This window comes from Pristis pectinata, chromosome 3 (genome assembly GCF_009764475.1).
Source record: "Pristis pectinata isolate sPriPec2 chromosome 3, sPriPec2.1.pri, whole genome shotgun sequence".
Lineage (NCBI taxonomy): Eukaryota > Metazoa > Chordata > Chondrichthyes > Rhinopristiformes > Pristidae > Pristis > Pristis pectinata.
Genome location: NC_067407.1, coordinates 46,052,254 through 46,072,564, shown reverse-complemented (window position 1 = coordinate 46,072,564; position 20,311 = coordinate 46,052,254). Strand labels below are relative to the sequence as shown.

General features: G+C 39.2%; 1 protein-coding gene across 3 annotated transcripts in view; it reads right to left on the bottom strand.

The window, feature by feature from the left end:
• The window catches only part of trmt1l (tRNA methyltransferase 1-like), a 54,808-nt gene that overhangs the window by 19,322 nt on the left and 15,175 nt on the right, over positions 1–20,311 (bottom strand). For 2 of the 3 annotated variants that reach the window (XM_052012849.1, XM_052012850.1), the window contains exons 5-11: positions 15,139–15,203; positions 14,542–14,671; positions 10,831–10,957; positions 9,271–9,350; positions 6,784–7,033; positions 4,455–4,667; positions 402–592 (exon numbers count right to left, since the gene is read on the bottom strand). In XM_052012849.1, coding sequence (XP_051868809.1) covers positions 402–592; positions 4,455–4,667; positions 6,784–7,033; positions 9,271–9,350; positions 10,831–10,957; positions 14,542–14,671; positions 15,139–15,203 — 1,056 coding nt within the window. The remainder of the gene's footprint in view (positions 1–401; positions 593–4,454; positions 4,668–6,783; positions 7,034–9,270; positions 9,351–10,830; positions 10,958–14,541; positions 14,672–15,138; positions 15,204–20,311) is intronic. The other variant, XM_052012851.1, reaches the window with a different exon arrangement.

Here is a 20,311-nt window from a genome sequence, read left to right as displayed (position 1 = left end):
ACTCTAATAACACTTGTAATACTAGAAATTTTGTTCGATGGGAAGTCATTAACTTTTATCACAACTGCTTTTCAAATATACTTACCATTTGGTCAAAATTTGCAAAAGGTCCGGCAAATTAAACTGAAGTATTGTGGCACAAACTTTCTGCCATTGATGAATATTGACTGTTTATGAAGGTTAACAATGTCATATGAAGAAGGAGCCAGATACTAAATAGTTACAATGGTGTAGGGAGCTTAAAAGGCACTGGGAGGCCATAATTAATCAACAGTATGGTTGTTGATCAGCAGATTGACAAACACTGTAGCGGTTCACTGATCCCTCAGTTCAGTGGAAGAAAAACAGCTCAATATATTTAACTATGTTCACTGCATAGATTGCTGTTGAGTGGGGTTTACCTTCCAGCATATGGCACTTCTTGTAGAAGACCCGCTCCTCACACCATTGACAATGGATCAGGCGACGGATTTTCTTCAGGCTTTCATCTGCCTGGGAAGGACCTCGGAGCACCCGCACCACCACCAGAACAAAGTGTTCCAGGGCTACAGCTAATAGAACCTCAATCCCCTTATTGCAGCGTGCTGCAGCCCTGCAGGGAAACATCAGACAGCATAAAATAACACAGCAATACAATGAGGGGAATAAAAGTCCCTGCTATATGCTGTTCCATTTACTTGATACAAAGAAAAAGGTACTATTACAGCAATTATAAGCATCCTAATTGGATCCAAGATATCACTACATAAATGATTTCCTGGATAAAGTTCCCCAACCTGCATGGTGCAATGACAACCTTACAGCAACAAGACTGCACCATTACGTGCAACAACAGAGCAAAGCCAGTGTATCAGAATACATCACTAAGCCAAAAGAGGCACCAACAGACTTCTCATTTTCTTAGATCTTCTCATTTTCTTAGCTGGAAAAAAATGCATCAATAGCTTGATGCATTCCAATGTGAATTATAGTTATAATGTGAGTATCACTATATTGCAAATTACTGCTATGGCTCTAATTAAGAATGATAAATTTTAGTGAAGTAAAGCCAAATTCCATTTGCTTTACTTCCTTTGTGTTTCCAAACACAATATGATATGTGAAGGGAAAAACAAGAATTATGTTTGACAGTGAATTTAGAAATCTGCTTATTTTATACTGTTAGCATACAAAGGTATTGTATCGAAAAGATTGAAAATACTTTGAAATCTTATTTATTCTTAGTTGAAAACTTTGATCAAAAAAGGATAAAATTATATGTAATTTCACTGAAGATTTCACAGCTGTATGATTGAAAGGTCCCTTTTAGATTCTCAATCAACCAATGCGAATCAGAGCTTGTCAAGAATCATCAACAACAAATTCAAAGACGTTCAGGACCCTTTCACACCAAAACCTGCAATCTAAAAGACTATCTGTTTAAAAGCTGTAACAGAAAATATGGGAACTGGGTCTGATTATGGCATCTGGATAAACCTCAAACTAAATTTATGTAACAAAAAAATTTGATGTTCTGCTCTGCCATTCACCAGATCAATTAATGTATTTCATTAAACTATGCCTTACATAAAGAATCAAGCTAAAAGTTAACAACATATTTATTTTAACCATGAAATGAAATAAAATGGAAGAAAATGCTGGAAACATTCAGGTCAGGCAGTATTTGTGGAAGGAGAAACAGCATTAACATTTCAAGTCAAAGACCCTTCACCAGAACTGTGAAGCCAATTAGTTTTACATTGATAACATGATGACCAAAGTTGTATCTGAAGTCCTACTTCAACTGAGCTTGACCCAGTGAATATGGACACTCAAATGTAAAACTACTTACTGTCACATTAATTACAGGAGTAGCAACAAGAATTAGTAGTTGAGTGTGAAGAGAAATTAAAGAGAGATTCAATAGAGACCTGCAGAATTACAGTAATTTTTTCATAAGGTTTTAGATGATTGGAGCCCAATATTTTGGCTAGTGGTGGTGGGGGGGGAGGAGAGACAAGTGGGAAGAAAAGTTCATCAGACCAAGAACTGGAGGGGCAGGGAGAAAAAGAGGATTGCTGGGAGACAATTGGATTGATTGAGCAGATGGTGACATTTGGAGGTTGAGGTCAGTGGTTTGGGATCTGGAGCTCTGTAGATTGCACGTCAGAAGCAAGTTCACAATGATTGTGGGGGGAGCTGAAGGACGATGGTACATCATGAATTTAACTGCCTGGAAGACTGAACTGCAAAGACAAAGTTGTCTTAGGGCAAGACAATGCAAGTCCTTCTGCAATGCTCAAAAAAAACACTCTCATGTCACAGAATTATCCTTTGCACCCCAGCCACAGAATTCCCTTCAGAAGCATAAGGGTGACTCACATTTGGAATTGCCCAGCTGATTATCCAGAGTGAGGTAAATGCCCTGGAAATGGTTGTTACCAAAAAGTAATTTTCAGTTGCACATTGCTGAAAAATTAAAGTTCCAAGTATATGAGGCAACTTCCTTTTTTAAAAATTAAACATAACCTTAGAATATGTTGTATTATTAATGGAGCCCAATTTCAATTTAATGTGGGCTTATTATAAGGAATTATTCTGATGAAGTGCAAACCAATCTCTCTTTTCACAGTTTGCTCTCGTTCTGAATAACATGGTCTGCTTTGACAGATAGTATTATGGTTGTAAACCTAATGCTTAATCCTTTCAGTCACGCAAAGGATAAAATTTTTAATCCTGGGTTAAGAAGCAAATAGCATTTTTGTGCATATCTGCATGCACCTTTAGATTCAATGATCTTTTTTTTTATGTACTTGCTTTGCATACATTAATCACAATTCAGACAGTTTATTTTATACATTCATGAGAAAAGGAAGCTGGCATGTGAAAGGACGGGAGTGCAAAAGGACTTTGCATAAAAAATCAAGAATGGTGTTTCCAAGTACAACTGACAGTGGGAACAAGAAGCATTCTCCTTAGGGATTTTGGAAGGAGACCAAGGAGAAACTGTTTTGGGCAGTTGTTTGGGTGAGGGGGCAGCAAGCAGGTGGTGAGGTGGGAAGTGGGGTTAGGTGGGAAGTTACTATGGCGGTTGAATATATTGTGGGGGTGGTGGTGTGGGCAATCAGTAATGGGGAAAAGTTGAAGGATGCATACACCTGGAGGACAATGGACACTTTGGAGCATCCATCACCATACCAGGTGAAGTCTCTGAATTAATGCTGAAGTGGACCACCTTCCTTAGGTTAGTACAGTGATCCATGTTCTCATAGGCTATGTACATCCAGCAGAATTTTGTGCAAGCAACAACAAAAGAAACAGTATATTGGTTCACATCATCACATGTGCCTTGTGGCCTCTACGCTGTCAATTACACACATAGAAGAACCACAAGGAATTTTGGCCCTTGGCCTTCCACTCTGAACTGAAAGTGACCCTCCAATCCCACAAGTTTGGACCCAGTACTTAAATGATTTGAAAGAAAGCCATGTATTCAATTTTGCTTGTGGCACATACCTGTGAGCAGTGCAGTGCATTGAATTACAGAGATATTTATAAGTTATGTGAATAGGCAAAATTGTGACAAATGGATTTCTCAAATAGCAAACATAGATGTAAAAAGGATAGAAAAGGACACATTATCTATGGTGAAGAGTTAGCAGTTGTTGAAGGCGCAGAAAATAATCAAAATAAAACTAAAAAATTCTGGTCACTGGATCAAAAAGATTGGAAGATAGGATGGCTAAAAGTTACAGCAAAGCTTTAGAAAGCACTGGTTTAACGACACCTGCACCACTGTGGTTAGACCAGTGATTTCTAATGTTCTGTCACACATTGCAAAGAAGATAGCAGAATGACATTTGGATTCCAAGAGTTTTAATTATAGTAAAGAATTACAAAGGGGTGTTGTATTTCTTGAATTTGAATGATTAAGACATGGATTTGATTCAAGTTTACAATATATTAAGAATTATTGGTAGTGCACAAAATGCAAGATTCTTCACATTGGCAGTCTGGGTTAGGGGTCAGAGCCTAAAAAAATCCAGAGCCAGTGCTTTTGGGAGAAAACCTTAAGGGGGGACTGGAACTCTCTTCTGGAAAGAATAACAGATGTTATCTCAAATATTTATTTCAAATCTGAGAATGATAGATATATTTTGCAGTCAAATGATAGTTGAACTTTGATTCAGTACTGTCATCTCACAGTGAATGTATTTCTATTCTTGGCCATGGTGGCTACCGAAAAAGAAAGTAGTTAACTATTTTATATTTTAGGAACAGTGAGCGCATACATCTCTATATCATAATTATTTAAATAAAAGCAAATGAAAGTTTTGATTTGAAAGGATTTGCTCTTGAGAAGTATAGTACAGAACAGTTGGTAAACATATTAGATTCTTGAACTTGTTAAGCTACTTAGGAAGCACTCGCAAAAAACCTTGTGCTTTTGCAAAATATACTAGTTAACACATTACCTTGCCACAGAAGCAATGACCATTCTGGCTGCCACTTCTTTATAGTATTCTGTCCGAACAATATTACATCCATAGTGGCGCATGGTGACATTTAAGGCCTTGCAGTACAATGTGCTGATGTCAGTAGATGTCACAGAAACGATTCCAAGATTCCTCACATTTCTGAAGGCAGCATCAAAGTAATTTATTGCTGTTCCAAATGGGTCAAGGTGTCTATCCCAAGACAAACATAAACATACTACATAATAATGTTAGTTGCAATTGTAATATCTGCCATCTTCATTGCTGAACAAATGCAGAAGAAAAAAGTTTCGCATAATGTTTTACACAGCATTTTGCTCCTACAGCTTCTCCTCAATATACTCCGCCTTCCAGATGGGAGGTAGGTCAGGCCAGATGTCTGCAGGGGCTTCCCCATAGAAACTTACCGATTTAAGGCAACTTTAAATCAATAAACATTGAGGTTGCACTTTATACAGAACATACGGATGCCAAAGAACAAGAAGTGATAATGAACAAAATATTTGGCTGGCAAACATACAAGGGTAATAAAGTAGAGGCTCAGTAAAGTGATTAGAGAGCAGGCCTGGTCAATTGGAATGCAACACTGGCAACTAAACAATCAAACACCAAAACACCAAGGGTTTTGTGGTCCCAGTAATTCCTCTTCTACCCTCTCCTGGCCAATGGAATGCACAATTCGTTAGCAAGGAAATGGTGAAACATATTCTGAAAGTTATGGCTTCAGCCAAGTTTGAACTGAAAATCTTTAAAATATTTTCAGACCCACTGGGGTGAATTTTAATTTCCACTTATGGTATAAAAACTCAGCACCACTTCCACTGCTCAGTATGTACCCTATTATATTTGTTTTCAGTAGATTGTAAAATGGTTGACAAATCCAACAGATTACTCCCGCTGTGTCATTAAAGATTGAGGCAGCGAAGAATTCTCAAGTTCCAAAAACCCAACACTACAAACTAAAAATGGACAATCTACAAAGTTTACATCACCTAGAACACAAACAGAAAAAAATAGAATATATTTAGTACCTTCTCAAAGTGCAATTTTGTTTGGATCCCATGAATAATCAGAATGGAAGTACACTGTAGTTAACTTTCTCTGAGCTCAACAAGGCAGAGTGAAATACACGTTAAAATTATGGGTAGATCCAGAACAGGCCACATCTGCCTGCAATAAAAATATTTTTCCTTCATCTGCAGCCACTCTATCAACAGCAATTTTCCACAGCATTTGCCAAATCACATGATTTGGGAAATAGACCTCTCTAATAATTATTAGTTTGTCAGAATATTTAAATATATACAGATGATTATTTCTGTTTTCTAAGACTATTGCTGAATATTTCAGCCCATTGTTCATTTGTAATACTGTCTAACTGGCATCGATAACTTTTTCCATGTGTATGGCTATTGTGATCATTTGCAAATTATGAGATCACACATCTTAAAAATTTCTTTAGAGAGGGACAGTAAGTTTCCATCCCTGACCACTCTTTAGGGAATTGCAGTCAGAAGAATTATTTTCCTGCAGGAAACCAGAAAAAAAAATTAAATGCAGGAGGCTGCATAAAACAGGCTTACAGCAGTTCACCCCTCTGATTATATATGTAAGACCACCATAAGTATGGCTAAAATATTTCTTTCCTTTTATTTAAAAGTTGGATCGAGCTCAAAGTCTGTATATTGATTAATATGCTGAAAATTTTCTTTTTGAAAACAGCACCAAATAGGCTAATGTATATTTCATAACCAAACTGACCAGTGAACTTAACTAAAATTTTCAATTTTGCTTGCTCTTTGTTTAGTAATATTAATACAAAAATATGCTCTGATAGGTAGAGCTATAGGGATTTCACCACGAGTGAACAGACATTCAATGTGCTTCACTATTTGAATCAGCTCATGGATTCTTCTGTATTTCTCAGGTCCCTTCAACACCACTAGTATTTCATTTTCTGGCAATGTTTCCTTCAAGACACCTTCAAGGAATTCTTTGACTACAATTTGGGATCCTGGATCACTTGTTACCAACTTGGGTTACTTCCTGAATTCACCTTGCAGAGTTGCTCAGAGCTTGCTTTGTTACAAGCTATGTAAAAAGATATATTGCAGCCCCAGTATTCTGTAACAACAGGTTCTCTGCGAAATCCAACTACCTCTTAAGAAAGAAACATTTTGTCTGGCAAGTGCAGATTATTAGTCTCTTTTAAAACAAAGTGCTTAAAATTTATTCAGCTATGTGAAAAGATAACAAAATCATATTAATTTCTTCACTAAGAATTGATATTATGACGTATTTCACTCACATGAAGTCAAACGCTCTCAAATGCATGAGTACGTTGGCATCCATTTGTGTGACCTCAATAGTACCTAAAATATCCTCATTTTCCTCAACCTCATCTTCATCCTCTTCCTCCTCTTTTCTGTTCATCACCACCTTCATTCGATTTAGAAGACAATTTTCTCCAATCATCTTCACAGAGCCTTCATTTATGTCATTTATTGTGACTTTCACTGCATCTCCAAGGTGCTTGGCCCACTGCAACCCCATAATTCCTGCAAAAATAAAAGAATGATCCAACTGTATTTCAGAAGGAGAGATATAACAACTGTATTGCTGAGCAGTCTGATTAAGCCATGATGATGGAGAATGTGAGCTAGACATTTAGCCCACAACTGTGGGCAAAACCACTTTCTGATCAGCTTATAAGGAAGCAAAACCAGCTCAGTTGCTGTTCATGACATCTTCCCTTGTACAATACATCAACATGTCAGACCAGAAGAAAGTGCCAAAATTGCTAAATAACTTTGGGCATAAGGAGTTGTAGTATAACTTAAGGACAGGGAAGACACCATATGAATACAGATTCTTTATGTAATGGCCTTTCTTTCTTCTCCGCAGTCTTGAAGAGCTTTAGATCACCGAGTTCCATTCAATGTAGGAAGTTCAGATTAATGGACAGCCCTAGTGATCAAATCACAAAGTTGTTGTTGGAGATACCTCCTCCACCACTTAACTTTACATTCGATGTTACATAGTTTTTTTTAAATTCTAAGCCAATTCCTAAGGGCATAAGAACATTTAAAGTGTGTCCACAAAGACCTGTTTCAGCTTGAGTCTGCTGACTACGTTTACCTCACTCACACTTGCCTTTAATTGAATAATATGATCTTTTTTCTTATATAAAAAAAACTGCACATCCAGTGGATTAGTAATGAAAACTACAAGTATACTATCCTTTCATGTATTGGAATCTGAGCATCACAAAGAAAACCCATCATGCTGCTTTGCTCTATATTCACATCTGTAAGAAAGAAGGGCAAACAAGACCAAGTAGTTCCTTTCAAAACTTCAGGATGTCCTCAACACCTTACAGCTAATGAAATGCCTTTAAAACCATTGTAACATAGGAAATATAGGCAGCTTTGTTACAGTACGAGTAATCCAGAACCCTGGGTTAATAATACAGTGGCATGAATTTGAACTCTTCACAGCAGCTGGGGATTTCAGTTCAGTTAAGTAAAACAGTGATGGTGATGACAAAACTATCAAGTTAAAAACCCATCTGATTCACTGATTTTCCTTAAGGGACCTGACCATACTTACCTGATCTGTGCACGACTCAAGACCAAAACCAAAGCAATTGACTCTTAACTGCTTCTTAAACAGTGCTATTAGGGATGGGGCAATAAATGCCACCTTGCCACCAATACAAAGATCACATGAAAGAATATAAAATGGCAGCAATTTGCACACAGTATGATCTCATAAACAGCCTAATAATAGTAACCAACAATAATCTGTTGTGGTGAGGTTGGTTAAATGATATATATTACCCTGCACACGGGAAGAACTCACCAGTTTGTCATTAAAAAAAGGGTGATGGAAATTTTTGCACCCTTCTGAGAGGGCAGAAGGGGCTTTGGTTTCATGGTTCACCTTAAAGATGGCACATCCAAATGTGCAGCAATTCAAAAATGTCAGTCTAGTTTCTGTGCTCTCTAATTTGAGACACAGATACTACCAATTCAGTCTTAGCAAAAATCGTAAAACTAACCACAAATACATTTCCACAAACCAATAAAGAAAATTGGTACTGAGGGGAAAACGTTGGAAACACTGCAATACCTGCATAATGCGTTTGAGAACTACAAGATCATTGGCATCTTATCAAGAATTTCATAGATTTGCACAGACGAACTGAGAGGATATCAGATATTAAAAACCAAGGCCTCTTTAAAATTCAAGTCAATCTAGATTTAGTTGGTGGTAACATTTTATTTAAACGTAATTGCTTGAACACAAGACATCAAATGTATGTTATCAACCTGGAGGATTTAATTTTGTTATACTTTTCAAGAAGATGACAATTTCTCTCCCCCAAGGCACATTTGTATCTTGGAATCTACAGAAGAAAAATGTAAGCAGCTGGGATCAGAGCAATTTGATCTTCTTTTAATTCGTTACATTAGAAATGATTTTTTAAGAACTACAGAGAATTTGAGGACATGGAAACCACTAAAATATTCCAAGCGATTGTGCCAGCGATTCCAACTTCAAGACCAATCAACTTACAAAGGAACAGAATGGAAAATGTGGAGAATGGGTTCCCAGCTCTCCTCATTTCAACAAAAGGATATGAAATGATCATCTCAGTAGCAAACTGAGTAACTGATATGGATGGATGAAGAAAACGGAATTAGATATTGATAAAAATGTCAGAAAGGCCTTTTATTGATCTTCACATATAACACACAATCAAGCATGGTGGAAAATTACAGTCATCACAAACCTGTAGCTCCAAAAGCATCTAAGCATTCCAGAGGTTTGCGTTCTTGAGCCAGAACAGCAAGAGTACAGAATATCAGTTGTCTGTAATATGAAAAGCAGAAGTAAGCAACAAGTAATTTTAGTTAGATAGAGATCTTCAGTGTAACTAAAAGTGACATAACAAGGGCAGAAAACAATTGGATAAAAGCCAAAAAAAAATCATAAGTTAGAAACTTGCTCCTTTTAAGGGATAATTCAGTGTAGATTATTCTGCTGCAAACAATAAGCCATAATTAATTTGAAAATATTATTGAAGTAGAAAAGTCCTCACAAATTTACTTCAGTCATCAATCTGATCAATTCATTTGATAAAGATGATTTACTCTGTGGGAAGTATAAACTGTCTCTAGGTAATGAACAGGTTTTGTTTTTACAGATGTCCTCAAGTCGATTTTGTCCGTAAGTCAGAAAATAAACAAAAATCACTCAATACGGTCACTGTACTTCCACAGTATTGTAATGAATAACATTAAAGGACATAAGACTGATAAAAACAATTACTAAAAGTGGAGAGAGAGTAAACTACTTCTGCCGTTCGTAGAAACAAACATAGGTGCGTACGTTGGACTTTTGAATTTAATAATATTTTCAGAGCTTGTTCTTATCCTCAGTAGGGCACTTAGGAGTGCAGAGGAACAAAGGGATCTGGGAGTTCAGATACATAATTCCCTGGAAGTAGAGTCACAGGTAGACAGGGTTGTAAAAAAGGCTTTTGGCATCCTGGCATTCATAAATCAAAGTATTGAGTATAGGAGTTGGAATGTTTTGGTGAGGTTGTATAAGTCATTGGTGAGACCAAATTTGGAATATTGTGTGCAGTTCTGGTCGCCGAACTACAGGAAGGATGTCAGTAAGATTGAAAGAGTGCAGAGGAGATTTACTAGAATGTTGCCGGGTCTTCAGGAGTTGAGTTACAGGGAGAGATTGAGCATGTTAGGACTTTATTCCTTGGAGCGGAGAAGAATGAAGGGAGATATGATAGAGGTTTACAAAATGATGAGGGGCATAGACAGAGTTAATGCAAGTAGGCTCTTTCCACCTAGATTAGGAGAGATAAGTATGAGAGGACATGGCTTTAGGGTGAAAGGGGAAAGGTTTAGGGGGAACATTAGAGGGAACTTCTTCACTCAAAGAGTGGTGGGAGTGTGGAATGGGCTGCCATCTGATGCGGTAAATGCGGGCTCGCTCTTAACTTTTAAGAGTAAATTGGATAGATACATGGACAAGAGAGGTCTGGAGGGGTATGGGCTGGGGGCAGGTAAATGGGACTAGCAGAATAATGTTTCGGCACAGACTAGAAGGGCCGAATGGCCTGTTTTCTGTGCTGTAGTTTTCTATGGTTCTATGGTTATGTAGGGGCAATCTTAACCTGGGATGGCCTGTACTGTGCATTATTGTACTGTACATTATTAAAAAGTACAAAACAATTCTGCACCAATAATCTGTTGCGGTGATAAACCAACAGGCAAGCTGAAGCTACCCTGTGTTGTTCATTGCTAAAGTAAAAAGCAAAGTACATTACCTGTTAGGTTTCATTTTCGGGTTGAAGAAAGAGTCTGTTTTTTGAGGAGTTGTGTGGTTTGGAAATACATGAACATCAGTGTCAACTTCTTTCATCACTTCAGTGGATGGCAATTGCCCACTAGTGGCTGAAATGGAGAAAGACATATTGAAGAAATTAAGCACAGCTTTTAATGAAAAATAGTACTTCAGAAATATTTATGAGATCCTCAAGGGCTGGATCATATACCCATCTCTTCTCCTCTGAGATAAAAAATGCAAGATAGCAAGATAAGCCAATTAGCAAGAGAATCATACTTTCAAACAACTCTTGTTAAACTGATTAATTTCATATATTCAGAAGAAGTGGCTTGTTTCTGTGTTTTTTTTGTTTTTTTGTCATTTTTTATTTGCTGGTTATATGAATAACATGAAATATAGGCTCCTAAATTGTTCTTATTGTTCTGCACCCTTCTAGATAGTGGAAAGTACGACTGAATAAAGCACATTTAATTCAATAGCATCCAAATGAAATTCAAATTCATGAGCCAACAACTTAAAATCTGTGCACAAACTGATTGTCACTTTCTTCCTCTCTGAATGAATTCCTTGTTGGAGTTCATTGAGTGGTGTTAGTCTAGTATATCTCACTTCAGTGGTCAACTCAATCTGTGAGCCTCAAGGTTGAGTATCACCAGGCCACTAATTAACAAAGCTTGTTTATGTCTTCCGCTGACATTATCACATGCTCACTTCCAGCGAATCAGGGTGGCACTTGCCCTTAATCAGGACTGGAATCCAAAGGCAATTTAATCCTCTTTAATGCAGGGCCAGAGACCAATTGTAGCATCTTTGCTGCTGTTCTGATTGATATCTGGTAAACTGGACAGAGATCACGATGCCAATGACTCTACTTATTCATCTCGAAAGGCAGGCTCCCAAAGTAATAACTAACCCCTATTTCCCATTCATAAATGGTTCCAGGATCTTCACCATCCCACTTATTCAACAACTGTTGCTCAGCCAGTTCGTTGTCTACAATTTAATACAGACACATAACTGCAAACACTTCACCAGTCCCTGCTGATTTACAAGCTAAAGAGCCCAGGTTTTTCATGTTTCCTTGTAAAGATACTAATCAGTCTTGTGTCTTTGAACTTCTTCCAAGAGCTTGATTGTTCCCTGCATCTCAAGTGACAAAATCTGAAAACATTACTCAATCTGCATTGACCCTTGTGCTGCCGTCACATTCTCTACTGTTTTAACTTTACAATTCAGTATTTTCTGTTGGAAAATAAAGAAGCCTGTATACATATGCACCCACGCTAGTCTGAGAGTGAAATGTGTCTGTCTCAAACTGCACCTCATTTCAATTTACACTGTTTATAAAAATATTTTTGATGAACTTTACCATGATTCAAGCCAAGTGTTCACAAAAACAAGTATTCCTTCCTCTCTCCTGATGCAGTAAATTTTTCGCACAGATAATCTTCCAAAGATGTTTTTCAGTATCTTAACCAATTCTTATAAATCTTAAAACACTAAGTGTCAGCAGAAGACTGGAACAGGAGTGGCATATCCAGCAAATGAAGCCCGTCCCATGTTTCAAAGAAATCACAGTTCCTCTGCATCCTAACTCCAATTCACACTTGACTCTATATTCCCTGCCCCCACCACTCTCCTCCCCCACCTCTCCAATCTATTCAACCACAGCAGATTCTATTCTCTTTATACTTCTAAGGGAAAGGTATTTGGCCCATTGGGTCCATGCCAGCTCCCATGAAAGCAATCCCATTACCCCCATTCTCCACCCGCCCCCACTTCATTTCCCTGAAACATAGTCTGTCTCAACATGCCACCCAATTCCCTTTTGATTCTGTTAGCCATTAACCTACATTAAATAATTATTTGTAGCAGCCAACCTACTGGCACATCGAAATCAAGCACCCAGAAGAATCCCACCCATTCACCTGGAGAATGTGCAAATCCTATGGAGACAGCACCCAAGGTCAGAATCAAACTTGGGTCCCTGGCACTATCAGGCAGCAACACTACCATACACTCCCAATGTACAAACTCAGCCTCCTCACCCAGAGCAATGAAAACACCGAATCCTACCTACAGGACCACAAGTGAATATAAAATCTAAAAATGCTTAATTTCTGGTCAAAGACCCTCATCAGAACTAGGAAAGAGAGAAAACAAGTTTGTTTTAAGCTGCAGAGAGCTGGAGGGATGGAAATGCACAGGCTGTGCTAGTGCAGAGACAAAACAGCCAATATTACAGATGGATGACCTGCAGTAGAAATGGCCACATCATTGCTTTGACATTGTTTTGTGTTCTCCAACTGTCCTCATTAATACATCACCCAGATAACTTCATCAACACCTCATCCCCACAGCCATCCTGGACTCACTCTATCAGAGGTATTCTCTGTCCGATTCATTCCTCCCCCACCCTATTTGGAGCAAGAGAAAAACAATGTTTCCTCTCTTTTTCTGTTCTTTAAAGGGTCTTCAACCTGAAACATTAACACTGTTTCTCTTTCCACAAATGCTGCCCATCCCACTGAATATTTCCAGCATTTTTTGTTTCAATTTCAGATTTCCAGCATCTGCAGTTTTTTTTGATTTTCACGAGTAAATACAATGTTTTCAAAGGACATCAGTATGGACACATTCATACTGAACAAGTGCCACTGAACAGCAACCTTCAGCCAGAGACACAAGAGATTCTGCAGATGCTGGAATCTGGAACAACACATACAAAATGCCAGAGGAACTCAGCAGGTCAGGCAGCATCGATGGAGGGAAATGAACAGTCGACGTTTTGGGTCGAGACCCTTCCTCAGGACTGGGAAGGAAGAGGGCAGAAACCAGAATAAGGTGGTCAGGGGAAGGGGAGGAGTACATGCAGGTGATAGGTGAGTCTAGGTGAGAGGGGGAAGGTAGGTGGGTGGGGGAGGGGGGAGATGCAAGAAGCTGAGAGGTAATAGGTAGAAGAGGCAAAGGGCTGGAGGAGGAGGAATCTGGTAGGAGAGAGCAGTGGACCATGGAATAAAGGGTAGGAGCTGGGGAATAGATGGGCAGGTCATGAGGGCAGGGGAAGGGATGGGCAGGTCATGTGGGTGGGGGGAGGGAAGGAGAAGAAGAAGGGTGGAGGGGGCCACAGGAATGAAGACGGGGGGGGTGGGGGGGAAGGGAAGGAAAAAAAAGGAAAAAAGGGGAGAAGAGGGGAGTGGGTTACCAGAACTTAGAGAAATCGATGTTGAGGCTATCAAGTTGGAGACTACTAAGGCGGAATATGAGGTATTGTTCCTCCAACCTGTGTCTGGCCTCAACGCGGCAGTAGAGGAGGCCGTGGATAGACATGTCAGTATGGGAGTGGGATGTGGAATCGAAGTGGCTGGCCACTGGGAGATCCTTGCTTTTGCGGCAGATGGAGCAAAGGTGCTCGACGAAGTGGTCACCCAACCTGCACTGGGTCTCACCGATGCAGAGGAGGCCGCATCGGGAGCACCGACTGCAATAAATGACAGAGTTCAGGCTGAGATTTCAATTCCTGAGCCCAGAGGTGACTGCCACCTCTGCTGACCCAGACTGGTCAGCTTAGGTCAATTAGAGATGACTGCTGGGGCATTAGTTTCTATTTAGTTTTTTAAAAGTATATTTTTGAAAAAAGTGCAGTCAAAAATAATTTCCCCACATTTCTAACAGCCCAAACCCATCCCACCTCCAGTGAAGCTGGCTTCTGTATCTCCTTTGTTCAAATGTCGTGTTATGTGACTGATCATGTCTGTTCTCCGAGCAATAGTGGCGGAACAGACGATACAATGGTAGTGTGCTCCAATCCGTACCGGAACCTGAAAACAGAATTGTACATTAAATCAGAAGTGCTGTCATTGAGAGCTCTGTCACCTCCATTTGACATGAGTTTCCCACTGTATCTTTTTTACGTGATGATCCTGGGTAACTATGCTGTTGGTAAGTGACCAAGTGAAAACTTCTGCCTGTAGAGTTTATTCCTGAGAATAAGTCACTGAGATTGGTGTGGGGGCACTGGAAAATTTGAGAAGTTTCAATGTTCTACTAAATGATGTTACAGAGATGTTGAGGGCATCTATATCAGAAGATCAGAAAACAGTGCATCATATTTTCCACAAATATCACAACAGTGAAGAAAAGTGGGAAGGTAGGGTGAAAGAATATTGATAATTCATTTTTAGCTATGATTTCTATTTTTAAGGTTGTAATGAGTAGTCAGACAATGAGTAGTCAGGAACATTTAGAAGGCATCAGAATATATCACCCAACTTCATGTTCCTGTTACCTGTTCTCCATTGAGGTTGGTTTTCATTCGTCGGCAGGCTAAATGACAGATACACATTCTATAACCTGTTGGAAAGTGAATTCAGCAAGAATTAGTAGGTTGAAGAAACAATGTGCGATGGGCAGGCTTGTGTGGCAAAATATTGGCCGTATTTAAAACAATCTAACAATCTTCTTGACTTTTTAACGAAGCAATAGATTTTGAGGGGAGGTGAGTGATGGTGATGGGGCATGTGGGGAGGGGAGGAGATCTCCTTATAACTACCTCTTTAAAAGTTGCTTTAAAACTTACAATGACCAACTGAGAAGCTCCATTCATTTAAATATCAGCATCTGACATGTGAAGAACAGGTCCACAAATTCTTTGTCACCTGACTGACTTCAGCCTTGTCTCCAAGTTTTCATAAAATAACCTAACAATTTATTTGTCTCAATGCAACAGGCAATCGACACAAATCCTGTCTACTTCATGCAAAGTTAGAAGCTAAATGCATACAAAAGATCCTATGGTACTATTCGGTAGAGGAGTGCCTTAATTTATTACCACTAAAACATCCTAAAATGTCTGAGGTGTGAGAGGGATCAACTTATTTATTATGAGAAACAAGTTGCAAAGTGTGCAGGTGGAAAAATTGAATAGGTGACCACTGACTGATGCAAGGTGGTCAGCAGGAGGTGCTGGATGCCTTGGATGGATTCTTTTTGATTAATAAAGGTACGATTTATTGCAGCATTTAGACCCATGTTGGTTAAAATCAGGACAGTTCTTGGAGATCCTGACTATAGGTAATATGTTTTGCTTATATTTATGTTTATTTATTCTTGCTGCTTAACTTTGATGAGCTTAAAGATTTAAAAAAATACTGTATTTTAAAATCAATATCCCAAAAAAAGTAGACTTGTATTTATATTGTGCTTTCTCAACTTCAGCATCTTCCCATCTGTTTTGTGTCCCAAAAAAAATGAGGTGAAGACAATATTGCAATGTAGAGATTGTGTTGATGGATTAATTGGCAAAAAGAATCCAAAGGGAGCTGATGTCATTTGAGAGAAAGAATAAGCTGCATGGATATCACTTCTATGCTTCAGCAAATTGAACAAATGATTCAGCTTCGTAAGCGTCATTCTATCTGGAAAATGACCAGTTGCTTATAAGCTAATCAAAAAGCAAAAACAAAATGCAGCTGCTGAATCTGATGGAAAGGTCATCAACCTGAAACATATAACTAGAGAGTAGAAGCAGGCCATTTGGCCCCTCCAGCCTATTCTGTCATTCAATAAGATTATGACTGATCTTATTGTAATCTCAACTTTGTATTCCTGCCCAGCCCTTAGGTTTCCTTTCATGCCAATGCTTACCAAGAATCTATCTAGCTCTCACTGAAAAATGAACTGCTTCCATTACTCTTGGAGGGAGGGAGTTCGGAAGCCTCTATGGCGGCACGGTAGTGTAGCGGTTAGCATAATGCTATTACAGCACCAGTGATCCGAGTTCAATTCACTCTGCTGTCTGCAAGGAGTTTGTACGTTCTCCCCATGTGACTGCATGGGTTTCCTCCGGGTGCTCCGCTTTACTCCCACATTCCAAAGATGTACAGGTTAGGATCTGTGGGCATGCTAAGTTGGCGCCAGAACAATGGCGACACTTGCGGGCTGCCCCAGCACATTCTCAGTAACACGAAAAGATGCTTTTCACTGTGTGTTTTGATGTACAGTACATGTGACTAATAAATATCTAAATATCTATTCTCTTTAAAAAAAAGGACCTCATCTGTGTCTTAAATGGGTGCCCCCTTATTTTTAAAACAGCGACTCCCTAGTTCCAGATTTGCTCACAAACATCTACACATTCACCCTGTGAAGACCCTTCATAATCTTATTTTTTTCCCCACTCTAGCAGATATAAGCCAAGCCTGTCCAATCTTTCCTTACAAGACTTCCCAGCTATTTGAGATCAGAGTATAGTAAACTTCTCTGAACTGCTTTCAACACATTTCCATCTTTCCATAAATAAAGAGACAAATATTTTACACAGTATTTCAGATGTGGTGTCACCAAAGCCCCAAAAAATGGAAGCACAATTTCCCTATTCTGTATTCAATTCCCCTCGCAATAAATTATAACATTTAGTTTTCCTAATTACTTGCTGTATCTGCAAACTAGCTGTTGCAAATCATGCAATAGGACGTGTTATCTACAGATGCTGTCTAACCTGTTGAATATTTTCCATGATTTACTGTTTTTTTTCCCAATTGCTTATAAGTCTCAAATGAAGTTTTTGGTAATTATGGTAGATGCTATTATTTTGTTACTGGAAGTTAGGTTCTCATGATGAAAAGAAACATTACCTGTATGTGTGGCTTTTACCATGCAGATGAGCTCATAGAAATTGAAGCTAATCCTAAACAGCTTTACATTAGAAACAGCTTCAAAAAACAGAATCTGCATCTAAGCATATTGAACATTAGACACTTTGATTAAACAGAACTCCATTGACATTTTCAGCCAACATGAACCATGAGTGACTTTTGAAATTGGTTGCAGCAAGTGTTTTAAAGATGTTGACATAAAAGTTGCTCCTGACCTTCCAACTCCAGCTTCTCAAGTTGTTTGTTCTCTGACATTTCAAATTATTGGCATTGCTCATCAAGTGGCTTATATAACTTACGTGTTTGCTAGATTATCAAAATATGAAGAGCAATCAGCTGCGATTGAATTTTGAAAATAATCTGAGCTATTAAAATGTAAATATCAAATATAGACAAATTGAAGTAAAATATTAATTTAGAAATTAAGCGTATTATAATAATCTTAAAGAAATATCTGCAAGTGTCTTTTAATGGAAGTTATCCTTCCTAAAATATGTACATCAATGTTATAATTAACTCAAAGGATAATGTTGGGTATAGACTATATTATCATAGAACACAGAACAGTACAGCACTGGACAGGCCATTCGGCCCACAACATTGTGCAATCTTGATGCCAATTTATATTGTGTCCACCTTCTGTTTATCATCCATATCCCTCCATTCCCTTCATATCCATGTGTCTGTCTAAAAGCCTCTTAAACTCCACCAAGCTGCCTGCTTCAATTACTGTCCTGGTGACCCATTCAAGGCACCTAACACGCCCTGCATAAAAAAACTTGCCCCTCACGTTGCCTTTAAACTCCCCCCCCCCACCCCCCGAACCTTAAAAGCATGTCTTCTGGTGTTTGACATTTCTACCCTGGGGAACAGATTCTGACTGTCTACTCTGTCTATGCCTCTCATAATTTTAAAAACCTCTCTCAGGTCTTCCCTCAGCCTCCAACGCTCGAAGAACAACCCAAGTCTGTCCAACCTGTCCTTACAGCTCATACCCTCTAATCCAGGTAACATCCTGGTAAACCTCTTCTGCACCTTTTCTACAATCTCCACATCCTTCCTATAACGGGGCGACCAGAACAGCACACAATACTCCAGGTGTGGTCTGACTAAAGTTCTACGTAGCTGCAGCACAACTTCCTTATTCTTATACTCAACACCCCAACCAATGAAGGCAAGCATTCCATATGTCTTCTTTACCACCTTATCTGCTTGCATAGCCACTTTCAGTGAACTATGGACCTGGACCCCAAGATTCCTTGGTACCTCAATGCTTTTAAGGGGCCTACTATTAACAGTATACTTTCTTCTTTCATTTGAGCTTTCAAAGTGCAACAGCTCACACTTGCCCAGATTAAACTCCATCTTCTCAGCCCATATCTGTAACTGATCTATATTCTGCTGTATTCTTTGATAGTCCTTTACACTGTCCACAACTCCACCAATCTTGGTGTCATCCACAAACTTGTTAATCCACCCATCTACGTTTTCATCCAAATCACTGATGTATATCACAAACAAAAGTCGTCCCAGCACCAATCCTTGAGGAACATCACTGGTCATGGACCTCCAGCCAGAATAACACCCTTCTACTCCTACTTTCTGCCTTCTATGGGCAAGCCAGTTCCTGAAAGCAATTTACCCTGGATCCAATGCATCTTTATCTTCTGAATCAATCTACCATGAGGGACCTTGTCAAATGCCTTACTAAAGCCCATGTAGATAACATCCACTGCCTTGCCCTCATCGAGCACCTTTGTCAGCTCCTCAAAAAACTCCATCAAGTTTGTAAGACATGACCTGCCCTGCACAAAGCCATGCTGACTGTCCCTAAGCAGGCCATGTCTATCCAAATGCCCATAAATGCTATCCCCTCCAACCTTCTCCAATAGCTTCTCTACCACTGACGTGAGGCTCACTGGCCTATCATTACCTGGATTATCCCTATTTCCCTTCTTGAACAAAGGCACAGCAGTTGCCACTCTTCAGTCCTGCGGGACCTTGCCTGTTGCTAGTGAGGACACAAAGATCCTTGTCAAAGCCCCAGCAATCTCCTCACTTGCTTCTTTAAGTATTCTGGGATATATGCCATCAGGCCCTGGGAACTTATCCATCTTAATGTTTTTCAGAAGACCCAGCACTACCTCCTCCTTAAAATGTCCCAGCTCATTAGCATGCCCCACTGTTTTCACTATCCTAAATTTCTTCTCCTCAGTAAATACTGACGCAACGTACTATATTACCTCAGCCACTTGCTCTGACTACAAGCACAAATTCCCTTCTTTATCCTTGAGTGGACCTACCCTCTCCTTAGTTATCCTCCTTTTCTTAATGTAAGTGTAAAATGCCTTGGGATCATCCTTGACCCTGCTTGCCAAGGACATTTCATGGCCCCTTTTGACCTTCCTAGTCACCTGCTTGAGCACTTTTATAGTGCTTTTTTTAAGGTACTTTTATATTCCACAAGGGTCCAGTCTGATTTTAGCTTCCTAAACCTTACGCATGTTTCCTTTTCCTTCCTGACAATGTTTAGGACCTCTTGGGTCATGCAAGGTTCCCTTACCTTCCCATCCTTGTCCTTACTCCTTACTGGAACATGCCGATCCTGAACTCTGATCAGCTGCTCTTTAAACAACTCCCACATGTCAGACATGGATTTGTTCAACAGTAGCTGCTCCCAATCATTGCCCTTTAGCTCCTACCTCATTCTGTTATAGTTTGGCCTCCCCCAATCTAGTACCTTCCCGCAAGATCCAATTTTATCCTTACTCATAACTATCTTAAAACATAATGAGTCGAGGTCAC